General features: G+C 36.8%; 1 protein-coding gene across 1 annotated transcript; it reads right to left on the bottom strand.

The window, feature by feature from the left end:
* Positions 1-1,039: 1,039 nt before the first annotated feature.
* LOC110886095 (DNA-directed RNA polymerase 3B, chloroplastic) lies at positions 1,040-8,684 on the bottom strand. Its single transcript, XM_022133853.2, has 18 exons — positions 7,794-8,684; positions 7,292-7,492; positions 7,016-7,149; positions 6,773-6,836; positions 6,442-6,500; positions 6,248-6,365; positions 5,904-6,146; positions 4,886-5,302; positions 4,296-4,346; positions 4,109-4,179; positions 3,927-4,011; positions 3,710-3,862; positions 3,549-3,623; positions 3,089-3,178; positions 2,895-2,942; positions 2,684-2,798; positions 2,489-2,592; positions 1,040-1,652 (listed from the first exon to the last, which is right to left on the bottom strand). Exons 1-18 carry the CDS (start codon positions 8,613-8,615, stop codon positions 1,542-1,544), a joined length of 2,961 nt encoding a protein of 986 aa, XP_021989545.1. The 5' UTR covers positions 8,616-8,684; the 3' UTR covers positions 1,040-1,541.
* Positions 8,685-18,242: the final 9,558 nt, after the last annotated feature.

The raw sequence follows: 18,242 nt of genomic DNA, 5'->3' as shown, positions 1-18,242 counted from the left end.
ATACTGACTGAGATTTCCATATACATGCCTTTTTTACATTATAATTATTGTATAATTTTTATTTTATAACTATTGCAACTTAAAATATACATTGCAAACATATAAGTTTTGGGGATGGTTCATTTGAGAAGAAATTTTTTTTGAGAAGAAAAAGAATAAAATGGTACAATTGTAAAATATTAAATAGTTTTTTTCTCATCTCATTTATTATTATGTTTGACTAATTAATTAGTCATTAAGACTATAATCCTCCACACTAAATATTTTTGCCTACACACATCAAAAGTTATCCTACACATTTCGAAATTTATCCTAGACATATTGAAATTTATCCTACACAACTCGTAATTTATCCTACACGCCTCGTATTTATCCTACACTATAAATGAATTTTTATTTTTATTTTTTGTGAAAAATATATATCTTAAAAATAAGTTACAAATTTAATATAGTTAGTTATTAAAGATGAAACTACCAATTAATGATGTATTTAAATTTACTAATATACCCTTATAGCTACATTAAGTACAAATATTAAATGAAAACTAATAAAACATTTCTATTGGTTAAAGTTTCTTCTTTTTTCTTCTTACAAAGAATTTCTTCTCATTTGAACCCTTCACTATAAGTTTTATCATAAATATATAATATAGTTTTATTTATATACTCACAACACACAAAATATAAATAATATTATCAAATACATATTCCAAAAGAACCTACTAAAATAAGACACGAATAGATAAGGGTTAAGGGAAAATAAATAGTAAATAAAAAAAATTGGGGTATATAGTTCGGGTAAACGGGTATATGGTTTCGGGTCAAGTATCACCTAATCCCGTACCCGTCCCATACCCGTGATTTTTTAAAAAACTAATCCCATACCCGTTGGGCTTCGGGTATACCTGTCCCATATGTTTCAGGTTTTGGGTATACCCGTCGGGCTTAGGTTTTTTTTGCCATCCCTACATTTGGGTCATCCAAATTCGTAAACCGCTTGAGACCAATTTGAACTAATATCAAACTTGATTCTCGATAGTTTGAAGGCACTTGAATCCGTCACTAATAATGTTATTTGATAGCATATACAATAAACAAATAGATTTTAATCATCTTATTTCTCCAAACAAAATCGTACAGGATTAATATGAATATAACATTTACACAAAAACGACTTTTAAGAACCCGCCTAATTAGCTCAACTTCTCAGCAGCCGTGATGATCATCTCGGGTTCATAATCTACAGTGAACCTACCGAAACCCATGATGGTCAACTGCTGCACCTGAAACCACCTCCACAAAATGTACATTTTCCGCTCCTGAAAACCGCTCTGGAACCACTCTAAATGCGCCTAAGAAAAAGTTCATATTTTGACTCTGCATCCTTTGACTTTTGAGGTCAACACAGTTTCAAATCTCTTTATCCTGGAGCATCAACATGTTGAGAACATTATAGGATCTCGATACTTTACAATCATTGATCTACATCTTGATGCATCTGGCTGGCTTGTAAAAATACGGTCATGTTTATATAACGCAGATTAGTTGAAAAAGTACGGTGATTTCAGAACTTCGTTCAGGTCAAAATCTCCTCTCGGGGGTAGGGGCGGGAACTCGAGCCCTGGATATGTCGTTTGAAAACTCTCAAGCAGCTGCCAAGTTCAAGCAAGTTTAAGCAAAGTATAAGAGCATAAATCCAGCATATAGTTTTAACTAGTATTTTGACCCACCGCACGGCGTTGAAACTTTAACTCGAACTTATACCGTCAAATATTTGACCCGACTCGTTTGCGAACAAAATTTAGGTTATACGTAGACTAACTGAAAACGCACATGAAAATAAGCACGAAAACGTATTATATTCGACCTGATTCATTACCGAGAAAATTTAAGTCGAAACGTAAACCAACTTGGATTTATAACGAAACGTACTTAAAAATAAGCACGTAAGAAAATGGTTTTTTCCACGCTAAAGAATGGTACCACGCGTTGCGGCGGAGTTGAAAGTTGAAACGTAAAGTAAGTCGAATTTATACCGGCTAGTGAAAACGTATTATATTTGACCCGACTCATTTCCAAACAAAACGTAGACCAACCAAAAACGTACATAGAAATAAGCACGAAAACCTTTATATTTGACCCAGGTACATAAAAATAAGCACGTAAAACTCAAGGAGGTCAAAATGACATTTTACAGTCTTTAGAAAGCTGAGGGGGTGTAAGTGGCAATAAAAGTTGAAGGGTTGAATACACAAAAAGAAGGAAAAAAAGACCATGGATGGCATTGTTGTAAATATGGCAAAAAACAATAAAAAATAGAGGTCGTGTCTTAGGTACTATTTCTGAGACACCCTCTTTTGTTATATGATTAATATTAATTATTAATAAATACCTAAAACACCCCTCAATGATGATAATAATAAGTATGAGAATCTTGGGCAAAAGGGCCATTTACAAGGTAGTTATCGATATCTTGATATATACTTACGTTTTCAAGTATTGGCGTCCTGTAAAGCTCTACAAATTTTTCTCGAAGTATTACGTTCATCTTGTCAACGTCACATGCATGTGTCCAGAAGGAATCATGAACGCCTATTAGACGTAAATAATAAGATAGTCATTAAGATTGTTTGAAATGTTTGCATAATTTAATGAATTTTTTTTATAAATGGACAAGACAAACCTGCGAAACGTAATCCAGCATCCCTGCAAGCAACAGCCGTCATCATCATGTGTGTACCGTCAAGCGAATGCACAAAGTTCGGCGGGAATGCGGTTCTTTGTTTTTTAACCTCGACCTGTTATTAAAAAGATGACAACCGAAATCTTAGAAACTTGATATGATTGAGTAGAGAACAATAAGTAATTCATTTTGATAAGCGATGAAAAATTACCGTGCTACCCTCTCGTTGCAAAGCTAAGACCTGAAGAGAGGTTTTTATCTGCAACCCATTGTTTATAGACATTAAGAAAGTTGCAAGAAAACCGAAGATGTACCCGTTGACTTGTGAGGTCAACACATTTCAAATTCGGACGGAGAAAACTAAAAAATGGCAATAATCTAATTTTGAACTTCGAAGTTACTTACAATATGACGTTTAGTTTTGAAATAAGGCTGCACAACAGGAAGGCCTAGAGGGGTTGTCCACCGAACAGGTTGATTTTCAGTAGCAATCACCTGCGAAAAGTTTTATTTAATAACAATAATCAACTTTTTTTAGTAATTATATACTATAAATATGCTATTTTGCCACATCAACCAACTTTAGACCTCAACTTTAAAAATAATAAACAACTTTAGCCCTCAACTATAATAATAAACAACTTTAGCCCCTCACCTTTAATAATAAATAATGACATATTTAGCCTTTCAACTTTAATAATGACATGTTTAGCCCCTTAACTAAAACATCAAACAACTTTAACTCCCGCGATTTGCTTATTTTTATCTACGTTTCAAACCCGCTGCGGAGCGCGCGTGGTAACCTACTAGTTTATAATAAAAGATAATAAAATTTCCCAACTGGATGGTAATATAGAACAAATACCTTTGCACAATCACCAAGCCAACACATTGTACCGCGTGCAGCTTCGAATATCTCTTCAAGTGCCTCAAGTGTGACCTATGGAATGATAGTTGCATGCAGTTTAATATAATGATTAATGACCAAACCGTAAAATAAATCAAAAGGCAGATATGGATACTCACTTTAGCAGCATAACAAGATGCACTAAACAGCAGTTGGTCATCGGTAATGTGACCCTTCTCCTGTAGCCGTCTTTTAATTTGTTCACGTGCCCCAACAAATGTAACGCCGTAGACTGAAGTCATTACTGTTTGTTTGACTAGTTTTCTGTTCACCTGAGTGGTTCCAATAATATTATTATTAATTACTGAATGTGTTGTTTTAAATTTAATTACAAACCTGTCCGATCAGAAGTCTGGCTAGTAAAGCGTTTGGATAACTTGTTGGATCTTTTTCACTGTCCCGTTGCATGATCTCATGAACCCTAATCGGAGAACCGAAACAAGGAAATGGTTTAAAAAAGTGTTGACTTTTGAAGAAAAAGAGTTGACTTTTGAGATCAGCTAGATTCACAAGCTAACCTTGCGGCAATCTCTGAGTAAACATCAGAAGGTTTCTCTCCGGCAACTAGATTCACTGCAGCAGCTTCTAACTGCAAAAGTACGATGCCATTTGATAAACAAAAATTTACATGCAAAATATTTTAAAAAAAACTAAAACATTTTTATAAAAGGTATTGGAAAAAGTAAATTCAAAATGGGAACATACAGTGTCTCGTCCCAATGCAGCATAGTGCTGGAGCCCATTGCAAGAACCATCCTATAAGCAAAAAAAAAAAAAAAAAAAAAAAAAAAAGATTGTCAGTTTATGTGAACATGTGATCTGAACCCCTAACCTCATAGTCAGAATCGAGTACATGTCACAATGGGTTACGTGGGCCCGCACAAACTTTTATATCCTTTTCTTAATAGTAAAATGCCATTTTCGTCCCTGAGGTTTGACCACTTTTGCGACTTGCATCCAAAGGTTTGTTTTTTTGCATCTGGATCCAAAAGGTTTAAAATCTTGCCATATTTATCCGACTCGTTAACTCCATCCATTTTTCTACGTTAATTAAGGGGCAATTTCCGTCTTTTTAGACATTTTTTATTAAAATAAAAAACACTATAAGAGATAAAGATCCAACTCTATTGACATTCTCCCCACCCAAACCCTTTAATCATCACAAAAAATGTCTAAAAAACGAAAATACCCCATATTTAACGTTAAAAATGGATGGAGTTAACGAATTGGATGAAAATGGCAAAAGTAGCCAAACCTCAGGAACGAAAATGGCATTTTACTCTTTGTAGTATTACCTGATGAACTGGCAGATGAGAAATGACGGTATGAGGTGACGAACTTTTTAGCGTTTCCGACAAATTAATACAAGCAGCCAAACACTGAAACGGGTCTTCAGCGGTTAACCACCATCGGTTTCCACCAAGTGGATTATCAGCCGAATCGATAATATCATTTATATGATCTTCCACAAATTGCAATCGACCGTCATACGAAAGTTTCTCAACTCCAGAACCGTACAGATTTGCTAAATGTATTCTTAACCAACGTAAACCCGATTTCCCTAACGGCCTTCCTTCAGCAAACTCGAGAATCCCTCTACATAAATCGGAACTTAAATGGTTTAAATGCGGGTGCATTGGATACGCGCGGCCCCGAAAGTCGAGATTGTGCGGATAGTAAAAGCCTTCTTCGTCTTTCATCCTTCGAGCCACCTATTTCAAATTTAATTTTATAAAGTAACTTAGAGCAAGGTAAATAATATTAAGATTAGTTTGTTACTAATATCCATGATTATAATAGTAATAATACTAAGAGTAAAATGCCATTTTCGTCCCTTGAGGTTTGGCCAGTTTTGCGACTTTCGCCCAAAGGTTTGTTGTTTCGCATCTGGATCCAAAAGGTTTAAAGTCTTGCCATTTTCATCCGGCTGGTTAACTCCAACCATTTTTCTACGTTAAATCAGGGGTACTTTCATCTTTTTACCTATATTATTTTTGTTTTTTATTTAGTAAGGGTATTTTGAATACTTGTACATTATGCTAAATGCTTGTACATAATGTGAAAAAGACCGAATTGCCCTTTAAGTTAACAAATAAGACGAAAATGCCTCTGACTTAACGAAGAAAAATGGATGGGGTTAATGAGCCGGATGAAAATGGCAAGATTTCAAACCTTCTTGATGCGGAAAAACAAACCTTTGGGCGAAAGTCGCATAACTGGCCAAACCTCAGGGACGAAAACGACATTTTACTCTAATAATAATAATAAACGTGATGATAAAATAGTAACTTAATAAGAGGATATGATAATTACCGAAAGCTTTAGTTCTATGTCACATCGTTGAGAATGAAGTTCTTGGTTGAGTTTCTTTGCTTTCCTCACACTCCACCTCCATTCCCGTATTTCACTCGAGTCCTCAGAGTTCAAATCAGGAATGGAAACGTCTTCGCGATTAACGAGTCCCGCAATATCACCGCCTGAAGCCCAAATGCTCTCAACAACATCAAGTAATCTTTTATTTATCCTCCATTTGGTGTTTCCAAGTGTATCCAATGCCTGTTCACGTGCAATTCATACCAAAAATGTTTACTATCGCAATTGTTTACCATCTCTTTACAAATAAAAGTGTAGTAATAAACAGTAAATGAAGTTTTTACCTCATATATCTTCTTCATTTGAGAAAATGGAGCGTTCTTGACGGCCTCTTGTTGTTGTTTAGATCCATGAGTACGCATGAGATATGAAGGTAAGTAGAAGTGTCCCCCATTGTCATACCTGAAACGTGATATTTTCCGGCTTTTAGAAGTATATAAAAAAATATAATAACACTAAAACTTCGTAAAATTAATACCCTTTCCACTTTCTTGGGGGCACCAACATAGGCACGTAAGGAATTATCATGTGTCGAGCCTGCACAAATTACGAGGATTAAACATAATCATAAGAAAATACATAACCCAAATAGATTCTCGATAGTAGAAGTGGAAAAATGGCGGGTTGAATAACGGGTCAAAACCGTTTGGGGTCAAAATGGGCCAATACAGGTCAGGTTGGGTTTATCCATTAACCACTTTTTTATCTTTAACATTTTTTTATATTTAAAGATAATTAATGTATTAAATATGATTACAAAAAAAAATATACTACTAAAATAACAATCTAAATATGAAAGAATGACTTACGGTTCTTTCAAGTCCAGTGAGGATCATTTTATCGCATTCAATAACTCCACACTTTCTGATTTGACTGCAAATTATAAAAATATATAAAAAGGTTAGTTGTTTTGGTTCTTTTATGACCTATATCCGTGTAGTTTAGCTTGATGAACAAATAAGATCGTAATTTAACACAAGCAACAATATTTTTAACACATGAAAATCACTGCAAAGTGAGGCGTCAGCTTTTATGAGAAATGACAACTTTACCCTGACTCCATTGCTATAATCTTGAAGATATGCCGAAATGCTGGTCGAATATCAGGTGGGGCGTCAGCTGACTGGCTAACCGGAGATTGAACATAAGCTATTTCCGTTAATAACTCGATAAGACGGCATCCCAGCTGTATAAAATAGACGATTTTATTATTAGTAGCCATTAAACATTGTAACATTACTACCGTACTCCCTGCATCCCATGATACATGTCTATTTTTTCATATTCGATATTAATACAGTTTTTACAGTTTTAGATAATTTACGAACCTTTGCTTGCTTGTCTCTGCCCCAAGGTATATATTCTTCATTTTGCAAAATCTTTTGCACCTCCCTTATTTTTTTCCGTTTGATTAAAGTTTTAACACGTTTTCTAAGCATCTCGTTTTCTTTGGCTTCCTCTTCTTGAGCTTGAATTAAGACCGTTTTTGGGCCGTTCTTTGTTCTCTCCAAGAAAGTCTGTATTCTAACCTGCAAATTACCTGTTAGTACATATCATCTACACAACCTTCTTACAAAAAATAATAAGGAAAATGTCTCCAATATGCCAATGAATATATTTAAAATAATCCACATTAGTATTTAGTGCATTGCAACCAATATGTCATGTACAAAAATAAAACTTATTACATTCTCAGATTATCGGTTTCAATTGTTCAGGTATAGTCGAACCAACATAAAAACAACCAACATGCACTACCTATACATACAAATCAATGTATATGTATAACAAAACCAAGTATGAGCTTATAATCAGAAGCTACTAACTCACCTCGAGCTCAACTGCCATTCCAATCTGAATAGCTGCTTGAACCACCCGAACATACCGATAATCATGCCCCATCATCAACAACCCCATCATCTTATGCATAACAATAATAGCCATTTTATCAGCAGGCAATGAGTCAATATAAGGAGCATAAGCCTCCTGATGCTTCTTAGTATTCGGCGACTTCTGCTCCTTCTCGATCGCTATACTCAACGGCTCAAACCAACCCGCAAACAATGACTTCACATACGGCAAATTCGGTGCCAATTTCTTCTCACACATCTCTCTTTGAAACTCCCTGTACTCTTCAGTCATCTTATCCCAAGCCTCAGTTTCAGCCTTAATCTGTCTCCTCCTCAAAATATAATAATTTCTCTTATCAATTTCCACTTTTACCCTTTTCTTAACATTGTTTCTGTAAAAATTCTTCATCAGCAGAGAAGTAATCCAAGGGGGTTCTTGAATGTAAACCCTTTTTGGGTTCATCTCCAAATTGGAAACTGAATCAAACCCATTTGGGATTTGTTGTAAAGTTGCAAGCTTTTCAAGATTCTTGGTGAAATTTTCGTCTATGGAGTCTGGTAAAGGGTGGGAATGTGTGGAACAAATTGGGTGTTTTAAAGATGGTAACTTTAGGTTGTGGGGGAAAGAAGAAGAGTAAATTAAGGGGTTTAGAGATGGGGTTTTGAAGAGCTGAAGAGTGGGGAGATGAGTGGTGGGTTTTGGGGGTTTTCTTGGTTTGACTTTTTGGGTTGACCATGGAGATTGAAGGTCTGCTGTTGTTGTTGTTCTAGGGGTTGGGGAAAAGAGAGATGAAGAAGCCATGGTTGGTTATGGTTTGAGGGGTGGAGGTGGATAAGGGTGGAAATAAGGTTGAAGAAGACGATGATGAAAACCCTGCCTAAAACCTTGTGTTGCCCTTGAAGATTTATGTGCGAGGGTATAATCGTCTTTTTTGGCCTTTCATAAAAATATCAAAGATAAGAAAAACTAGAAGAATAAAAATTTGGGACAAATGATATTTTTATTTTTCTTTATCTTGCTCGTAATTTGTTATAGTAGCTTAGATTACGGGGTATGGGGTTTGGGTTGGCTGAAAACGCCTAAGCCATCACCCCAGGGGCTTGGGTTGGGGCGTGGCCTAAGGGGCGGGAGTTTGAAGCCGGGCGTGGGCGGGCTAGCGATCCTATGTGGCGGGCTCCTATTCGCTTTGTTGGCCATGTCCTATTCGTTTTTTTTTAATAATCTGCCAAGCCACGCCCCAACCCAAGCCCCGCCATACCCCACGGACACGTCACTCACCGATGGAGAAGCTCGAACTCCACGTGTCAACTCATGCCCCCAACCCAAGCCCCACCATACCCTACGATCTTACTTAACTCATTGCTCACCCAAAATGATACTATCTTGCTCATAATTTGTTCTAGTAGCTTACTTATGTGTTATGAGCGCTAATGTTGCCACATCAATTGCTAAAGGGGCACGAACAGTGCAATGGGTAGTGCTATCCATTTTAACTTGTAACTTTACGAGTTAAATGTCTGGTTGATTTCTGTGTTTTTCAGATATTACAGACTTGATCTCAGTGTTTTAGTAATTACAAAGTTTGTTCTAGTGGTTCCAATTTTTACAGTCAGGTGATCCTTATCACTAACTCATGTTAAATTTCTCAGTTAAGTGTATACGAAATGACCAGATTGCCTTGAGGTAAAAAACAAAAAACACTTAAAATACATAAAAAAAACAAAGGGGTATTGGATTTTAATAATCCCAAGTTTCACTAATTGGCCGGTAATAATCCCAACTTCAAAAATTGCCTATAACAGTCCCAACTTGTAAGATTTTGGCCACCAGTGATCCTTGTCTAACTGGGTTATAACCTAGTTAGTTTTTTGAAGTTTTGAGCGACGGAGAAGGTCACTAGAGGTTGGAGATGACAAGTGGTGGTCTCCTTTGGTGGTTTCAGGGGTAAAGAAGGTCGTCGGAATAAGTTGCAGGTCACCGGGGTTGCGTAGATGGTGAAAATTTTAAACTTTTGAGAAGCGGAGAAGATTACAGGAGGTCAGAGATGATTGGTGGTGGTCTCGTTTAGTGGTTTCAGGGGCAAAACGTGTCGCCGGAATAAGTTGCAGGTCACCAGCCCAATAAGGTTATAACCCAGTTAGACAAGGATCATTGGTGGCCAAAATCTTACAAGTTGGGACTGTTGTAGGCAATTTTTGAAGTTGAGATTATTACCAGCCAATTAGTGAAACTTGGGATTATTAAAATCCAATACCCCAAAAAACAATAAGGTCCATTAGATAAACAATGGGGCCCACCCCCTCTTCATGCTTTCACCACCCACCACCTCCACATTTACCATCAACCCACCACCACCACTTCTATCGTCACCTTCAACCTACCACAGCCACCTTCGATTTCCCCAACACTGACATTGAATGCACCGTATCAAAACATTATACACCGACAAATCCGGAACAATATCCAAACTTTTCATCTTTTAAAACAATCTCAACCCCATATCACACATTCATATCAAACAACAACGGTAACAAACACGAAAAAAAAATCCTAATTCAAGATCTCCGTATTCGGACAAGTACCCGCTTTCACCATCTTCTTATACACAAACAAAACATCTTTAATCCCCCTTTCTCCACCACAACCACACCTAACACGCGATTAACTTGTTGATGCAGATTTTGTGTCCGATGCTTGTCGAATAGATTAGATTTATTTTATGCTGAATATGTAATAGTTAGTGAAATGGTCAAACGAACGTATGCTGAATATGTAATAGTTAGTGAAGTGGTCAAATGAGAGGGTTATCTGTTTGACCATGTGTGTTTGCTAGACAAAGGGGGTGTGGCTATAAATAGCAACCTTTTTGTCATTTGCAAACTAGAGAGTGTGAGAAAAGGTGAGCTTATTGAGAGAGTTCACTGTGAGCTTTAGTGTTTGGGGGAGAGATCACCACTTGGTTTCTCCCCGGATGTATACTCCTTTGGTACTAGTTCGGTTATCTTGTAATCGGGCCGATTTGTGATGTTTTACTACCGATTAATACAAAGAAGTTTTGTTTATCCATCTCTAATCTCTCCCGTCTTGAACTAATCTCACACTAATCACGGTTTCGGTCCCGAAAAACGGACCTACAATTGGTATCAGAGCCATGGTACCCGATTTAGTAAATCTAACCGTTTGCTAAATCACATGTGCTCTAGATCTGTGATTTTAGTGATTGTTGTTCAAGATGTAAAAATGGTGAAAATATGAAGAAACCCAGATCTGGACCCAAATATTCAGATCTGTGCTGAAACGGATCACAACAGAGTGTTGGGTTTTATGTTTTACACCTAAATAATCAAGTTTTCATCATCAAATATCACTTTTGAAGTGATTTTCGTCAAATCTGCAAAAGAAACAGTGGCTATGTTCTTGAAGGTGTGTGGCGGCTGTAGAAAGAAAGCTAGGGTTTCTTCATATCTGCTCCCACGAAAAACCCCCTCCTGACGAAGAACCTTTTTCGTCATAATGTGTCCGACGAAAAACTACTGGATACACAATCGACGAACCCCCCCCCCCCACGAAAAACTCAAATCAAGAACAACCTGTTGTTTATGTCCGACGAACAACCCTCGACGAAGAACCACCGCACACCGTCTCCGTCACTTACGATCGATCTCTGATGTCTCTGCTTCAAGTTTCCAACATTTTCTGCCAATCTTCATGTTCCAGAAGCTTGTTCTTGGTTCAGAGATCGGTTAACGGTCCAATGTTTAATTAAGACTGATTACCCAACTGAAAGGTTGAAGAATCTTGAAAGTTGAAACCCTAGCCGCAATGTTCTTTGTAGAGAGAGACATGATTGAAGGTGGAGGCTGCACAGATAATTCCTTTTTCTTTGAAGTAGCTTCCATGGTGAAATATTGAACAGGGTTTTGGAGGTGGGTATTGCAGAGAGATGAAGAAGTGGATTGCAGTTGATCGAAATTGTCACCGGCGAAAGAGGTGTTGACCGGCAAAATTATGAGTGGCAACTGCACAAAGTCTTTTAGGGTTTGGATGAAGTTCATCGCAGAGATGAAGAAGATGGGGCAGTGGATGTCTGGTATAGTAGAAGATAGGAGTTTGTCTGGTTTGGATGTGGTATCGCACAAAAGGAGAAAGAGAAAGAGAAAGAAGAGGATATCAGTTTCTCTTTTTGGATTAAGAAAAAAAAATAGAGTTGTTGACTATTGGGCTTTATTAGATGGGTTCTAAATATGGTGGGCCGCGAATATCATGTCAGCAATTTATTCATATAAAGATGAGCATGAGTGATAATTGGGCCCCATTAATTTTTTCTTTTTTTTTTTGTTGCCAATATCTGTTTTGGCAATGGATAAATTTTATTTGGGCCAAGTATTAAAAGAACATTTATTTGGGCCAAAAGGACAAGATCATTCTAATGGGTCACGAACAAAGTGGGATCGGGTGTTAGTCAAGTTTATTTGAATCAAGCTTTAACGTCAAATTCGTACGGGTTCGGGAGCGCGCGGGATCACTTTAGGATGATGAAAACAGATGATGATATTTTGAAAAATGTGGGGTAGTCACGGTTACCGATGCAAAGTCAAAATTTGGTGACTTGACTACTATGGGCCAAAAACCAAAAACGGTATGTTCACTTCCGCACGTCAATGTTTATGATTGTTATCGGTTATTGTAAATGTTTGAAAGCATTTTGTTTATTATCATATTCTCGCATTTGGAAACGAACGTATGAACCTGGAATCTCAATACCGGTCCTAACGAGTTCACAAAGTCTTTGGAGGGATACAAGTCGGATCCTACGGGGTGCTAGGCGATTTTCTTTATCAACTATAATATGCAAAGAAGAAAGCATTTTGTTTATTGTCATATTCTCGCATTTAAATGAACCTGGAAAGTCAATACCGGTCCTAACGAGTTCACAAAGTCTTTGGAGGGATACAAGTCGGATCCTACGGGGTACTAGGGGACGTTCTTATTCAACTAGAATATGCAAAGAAGAAAGTCGTTTTCGTGATTTTTCGAACAACCGAGAACATTCATTGAAGATTGACGACAGTTCCTTCAGTGTTTAATTCACTCAGTGTTGGATCTGATACCAACCTGTCACACCCCGATATTTCCACGTATTACCGGTGGGCCCGGTGGGGAGTATCGTGACGTAGTTGATATCATCATAGTCAAACAACACAAATTTAAATGCACATCGGAAGCAAAAGATAGATTTATTTCAACTGAATAAATTGTAATATTAAGTATCACAAGATAGTTGAAACAGATCCACAGGCGGATCGAATAAAAAGGAAACTTTGTTCAATAGATTTTATGCATCTAAGCTTGCGAGACTTCTATTTGATGCTATGAGAGACGAGCCTATTCCGATTAGTACCTGCACTTAGCCTTTTTGGAAAATACGTCAATTTACACTGGTAAATACAATTTAACTGACTCATTTTGAAAATGTTTAAAAATTGATTTGAATGCACATGGCACAAAAGATTTTATAAATTGGGATAATTATTTATATATAAACTTGTAAAAGAATTACATGTTTCTTATACGTTCAGTAGCCCGGGTTGAATACCGGGTTAAAGATCAATAGACACACCACATGGTATAGTCCGGCGGCGAGTTATTCTCGTAACCGGCGGTTATACCTTATTAATTATAAATGCACAGACGGGTGTATGCCTACACCCATGTGCTAAGGTCGTGGCCATTCTATGAATGATGCCAAGGATATCCGGGACATGGTCATTAACCCCCCAAAGGCTTTAAGCAAACAAAACAATTTAAACGAGTCATTTCAATGAATTAACCATCATACAATTAAAGATTCAATGCCCGACCAAGCAGTATTTTATATACCGTACCCCAAGCCTGTATAGGGAAAATAAGTTAAAAGTATTTACCTTTGCAAGTAATAATCACAATAAGCAAGTGCACGCAGCTTTTACCGGGTCTCCTATTCTGGAACGAAGGTTTATAATAAACCTATTAGATTTCTAACGGGTCTTTAATTAAGCTTAAACTTAGACCGGTTAGTTTTAAAGGAAGATACGGTTCAACGCATGAATAAGCGAAGACCGGAAAAGAATGTGTTTCAGACCCAACAAGTTTGAAGACTTGTATAATATGGGTAAACTAAACACATTCTGGATTTGAGACAAAAATGATAAGGTTTGACCCGTTTTGGTCAATTTATGCAAACTAGTTACATAAACCGAACCGAACGCGAAATAATGCGTAACAGGTAACCATAAGAGTCATATACAGGTTTCCTAAGTTAATATGTCTTAAATATGTTGTGACATCAGTAAGATATCTTCTATCATGCCCAAAAATGATTTTAAACTCAAACTATGCCCCGTAGGGGCATTTTGGTCATTTTAAAGGTTATAAAAGAGTTTGAATATTAATATGAGTTACAGGTCTGATATAATCAGTAAAAATACTTAGTTTAATAAGTTATAACAGTAGGGTATCATACATATGTGAAATTTATTAATTATAACCATACTATGCATCGTATGGGCATTTTGGTAATTTCACATAAGCCTAAAAGGTCAAAACTGGAAATCTGAGTTTAAAACTTTTGCTTACTGTTAAGATATAAAAATTTACTGAAAATATCAGTAGGCATCAAACCTTATATGTTTAAAATAGTTTTAATACATATTATGCGTTAAAAACGCTTAAAAAGGCGATTTGGAGCCATTTCCGGGTTTTCAAAGGAAAGCTGATATTTTTATTATTCCAAAAGGCTCAAAACATTTTATTTATCATATTAGATCAGTAGAAAAAGGTTTGGTATCAAAAGGATTTGTAAAACTCATTTTATAGCCCAAAAGGGCAAAACCGACAATTACCGATTCAAGCTTAGAACTCTAAGTTATGCTCAGCCTAAAAATAAATAAAAAATCTCAAAAAATCCCAAAATATTATTTTATATCAGTAGGTAAAAATTTTGGTATTAAAAATTGGGTTTAGGTAGGTTATATGTTAATTATGCCATTTAATTACTAGAAAGCTTCTTATTTACGCTAATGAGAATAACTCCTAATCTAAACCTCAAACTGATGTCAAATTTTAGGGACAAGTCTATAAATTAGTAATGAAGGTTTCTACTCTTTTACTTTTTCAAAAATCACATTTTAAGGTGAAAAGGGCATAATAGTCAACATTTAAGTAATTAACGGAAACATGCATATGAATCGGATAACTAATGAACCAAGTTGTATAATCACAGAGGGTTATACTAACATGTAACCTGGTCCTAAAAAGGCTCTAAGGCATTTCTAAACTATGCTTAAACGGGTCAGAACTGAAAGTCAAAGCAGAAGTCAAACTATGCGACTTTCGGTTCCGAATCGAGCCTAAACTGAAAATTGTCAGGGTGAACATGTTTAGACATGTTCTTTCATTAATTACCAAGTTATATGAATGATAAAATAGGTTGCATGGCTTCTACATTGCTAATTATTCCTTAATTTGAAAATAAGCTTTCTGTTGACTTTTTAGGATTAACTTTGACCCGACTTGACCTAATTAGAGTGGGAATCAGAGGGTGCCCTTTTGAGGGTTTATTGCCCATATAATTACCAACTCATAGGTACTTTCAATTTGAAATTTGACTGGACAATTTAAGATTAATGATGAAGTCAAACCTTAATTACGACGGTTTGACTTTAAGCTAATTATCTAAGCTAAACTGAATTAAAGAAGGTTAAGGACACTTACAATAGTCCTAAGTATGACTAGTGACTTGTGGGAAGAGTGCTCGAGCTCTAATATACTCCAGAAGTGAGTTTGTGAAGTTTTGCAAATGAATGAACAAAGTGTTGCAACAAGGGGGTTGCTTATATAGCAAAATTGATGCAACAAGATGATGCCAAATAACTCTATGCATGGATTCAGATCATCACAACTGTCCCTAGTGCATGAAAATCCATTTGCACAGCCCCTGGTATCATCTTACAGGCTCCAAAGTCGGTTACAGACCTGAAACTGGCATCTGCAGGTGTTTTATGTCGCTGTACTACTCACACGGGCCGCGTAACCCCACAGGTTACTCTTACGCGGGCCGCCTGGCCTTCCAGAACCAGCCAAACAAGTTTCACTTAATTACATTTCAGCCCCTGGTCCTTTCTAACGTGGTTTTAAGTCTTGTTCTTGCATTTTTGGCCCTCTAACCTTACTTTTAAGGGTTCCAAGGGATTATCAAACACAGTTAAGCCCTTGTTTAACTTTGTGATCACCCGTAAGGCCTTAGATTTCAACGTTGATGCTTTTAACCCCTCGTTTACGAATTTTATCATAACTTTCTCATAGGATAACGAAACTTTGTGAAATTTTTATCACACATTCTAGTGAGTATAATTTATCGTTACAAAGCTTCGGGTTTGGTAAAAGGTCACTCAGAGGTATACTTTAAATATGTTGACACATTTAACCCCTGTAGTTTGTAATCTCTCACTTTCTTCCACAATTAGCTTCGTATGATCCATGATTTATTCGTTTAAGGGTATAAACATCGTGTAGGGTTATTTTAAAGTATATTTATTCATTGTTGACACTTTGAACCCTTATATTCACATACTTTCTCTGTTTTGTCAACTTTAGTCCTTCATACGCAATCTTTTACACGTTCAAAGCTCGTGACACGTGTCGATACATTATTGGACAAAATTTTTAGAGGTGTTACATTGGGATTTTACAGGGATCTAGGGGTAACTCAATTCGTTGAGTTTGCAAACGATGTACTTGGTCAAGCTGACTTCCTGAGTACTGATGCTGAAGATCCGTAGTGCATTACATGGTCAACTTCACAAAGGCAAGACAATGAGATCTGGATGTAGTTCAACTAAGCGTGCTATTTGGTTGAGCTTGCAAGGGATACACTTGGTCTAGCTGACTTTCCTCAGTGTTGATGCTGAAGATTAAAGTGCATTACTTGGTCGATTCCACAAAGACGATTTACAGAAGACAGTTCACCAGAAATCTCTACCAATGTAGTATGCTTGAATGAAATAGATTTCATATGACAGATCAAGACTTGATGCAGTTCTTAAAGAACGGAACCCTTATCAAATGCTGGTTGGAGTATTGGAAGATCAGCGGAAGATTGGTCAATTGAGCCTTGTGAGGACATTGCACAACACCCAACACGGGTACGCGTACTTTAAGGGGGAAATATTATACAAGGAGCGTCAAGATACTACCTACCTGGATCATCAGTCAAGGGGGAATTTGTTAACACGGAGAAGATAAATACTTGACTGAAGATCGATTGCAGTTGCATTTTCAGCATTCCACAGCAACGGACAAGGGGGAATTTGTTGATGCAGATTTTGTGTCCGATGCTTGTCGAATAGATTAGATTTATTTTATGCTGAATATGTAATAGTTAGTGAAATGGTCAAACGAACGTGTATTGACCCGCTCGTTTGAAGTGGTCAAACGAGAGGGTTATCTGTTTGACCATGTGTGTTTGCTAGACAAAGGGGGTGTTGCTATAAATAACAACCCTTTTGTCATTTGCAAACTAGAGAATGTGAGAAAATGTGAGCTCATTGAGAGAGTTCACTGTGAGCTTTAGTGTTTGGGGGAGAGATCACCACTTGGTCTCTCCCCGGATGTATACTCTTTTGGTATTAGTTCGGTTATCTTGTAATCGGGCCTATTTGTAATGTTTTACTACCGATTAATACAAAGAAGTTTTGTTTATCCATCTCTAATCTCTCCTGTCTTGAAGTAATCTCACACTAATCACGAAAAAAATCCTAATTCAAGATCTTCGTATTCGGACAAGTACCCGCTTTCACCATCTTCTTATACACAAACAAAACATCTTTAATCCCCCTTTCTCCACCACAACCACACCTAACACGCAATTAACTAACGAAACTGATGGCTTATATCCATTCGAACTAAGTCGTTTGTTGAATATAGGATGTTTATTAGGATTTTTGAGTGAAGCTTAAATTTTAAGATTGGATTTTGGCTTCGTGTTCTGAGGAATTGAGTGGGTTTTGATGGGTTTGGTAGTTTGACTGGATGTAATTGGTACTAGAGAATGAGAAAACATGTGAAATTAAGCGAATTGTTGAGGAAATTATTTTTGAAAGTAACGAATTTAGGAATTTTATTATCATCAAACCACATATGGTGAACCAATATTGTTGTGAGTAGCGGTGGTTTATGAGTTAGTGGAGATATGGTGGTAGTGGGTGGCTTTAAAGGGTGGAGTAGGGAAGAAGAAGGGTGGGATGGGGTGGGGCCCAATTATTTCTATTTGCTTTTTATAAACCAAACTCATACTCAATCAATGGTCCCCAAACTTTTCCAGAATGTTTTCCATATTAAACTCAACATCCCTGTAATTTTTGGTGATTTATTGAGCTCGTTTAGTATTTT

Source organism: Helianthus annuus, chromosome 10 (genome assembly GCF_002127325.2).
Source record: "Helianthus annuus cultivar XRQ/B chromosome 10, HanXRQr2.0-SUNRISE, whole genome shotgun sequence".
Classification (NCBI taxonomy): Eukaryota; Viridiplantae; Streptophyta; class Magnoliopsida; order Asterales; family Asteraceae; genus Helianthus; species Helianthus annuus.
Note: the sequence above shows the minus strand (reverse complement) of the source record. Positions and strands in the feature narration are given on the sequence as shown.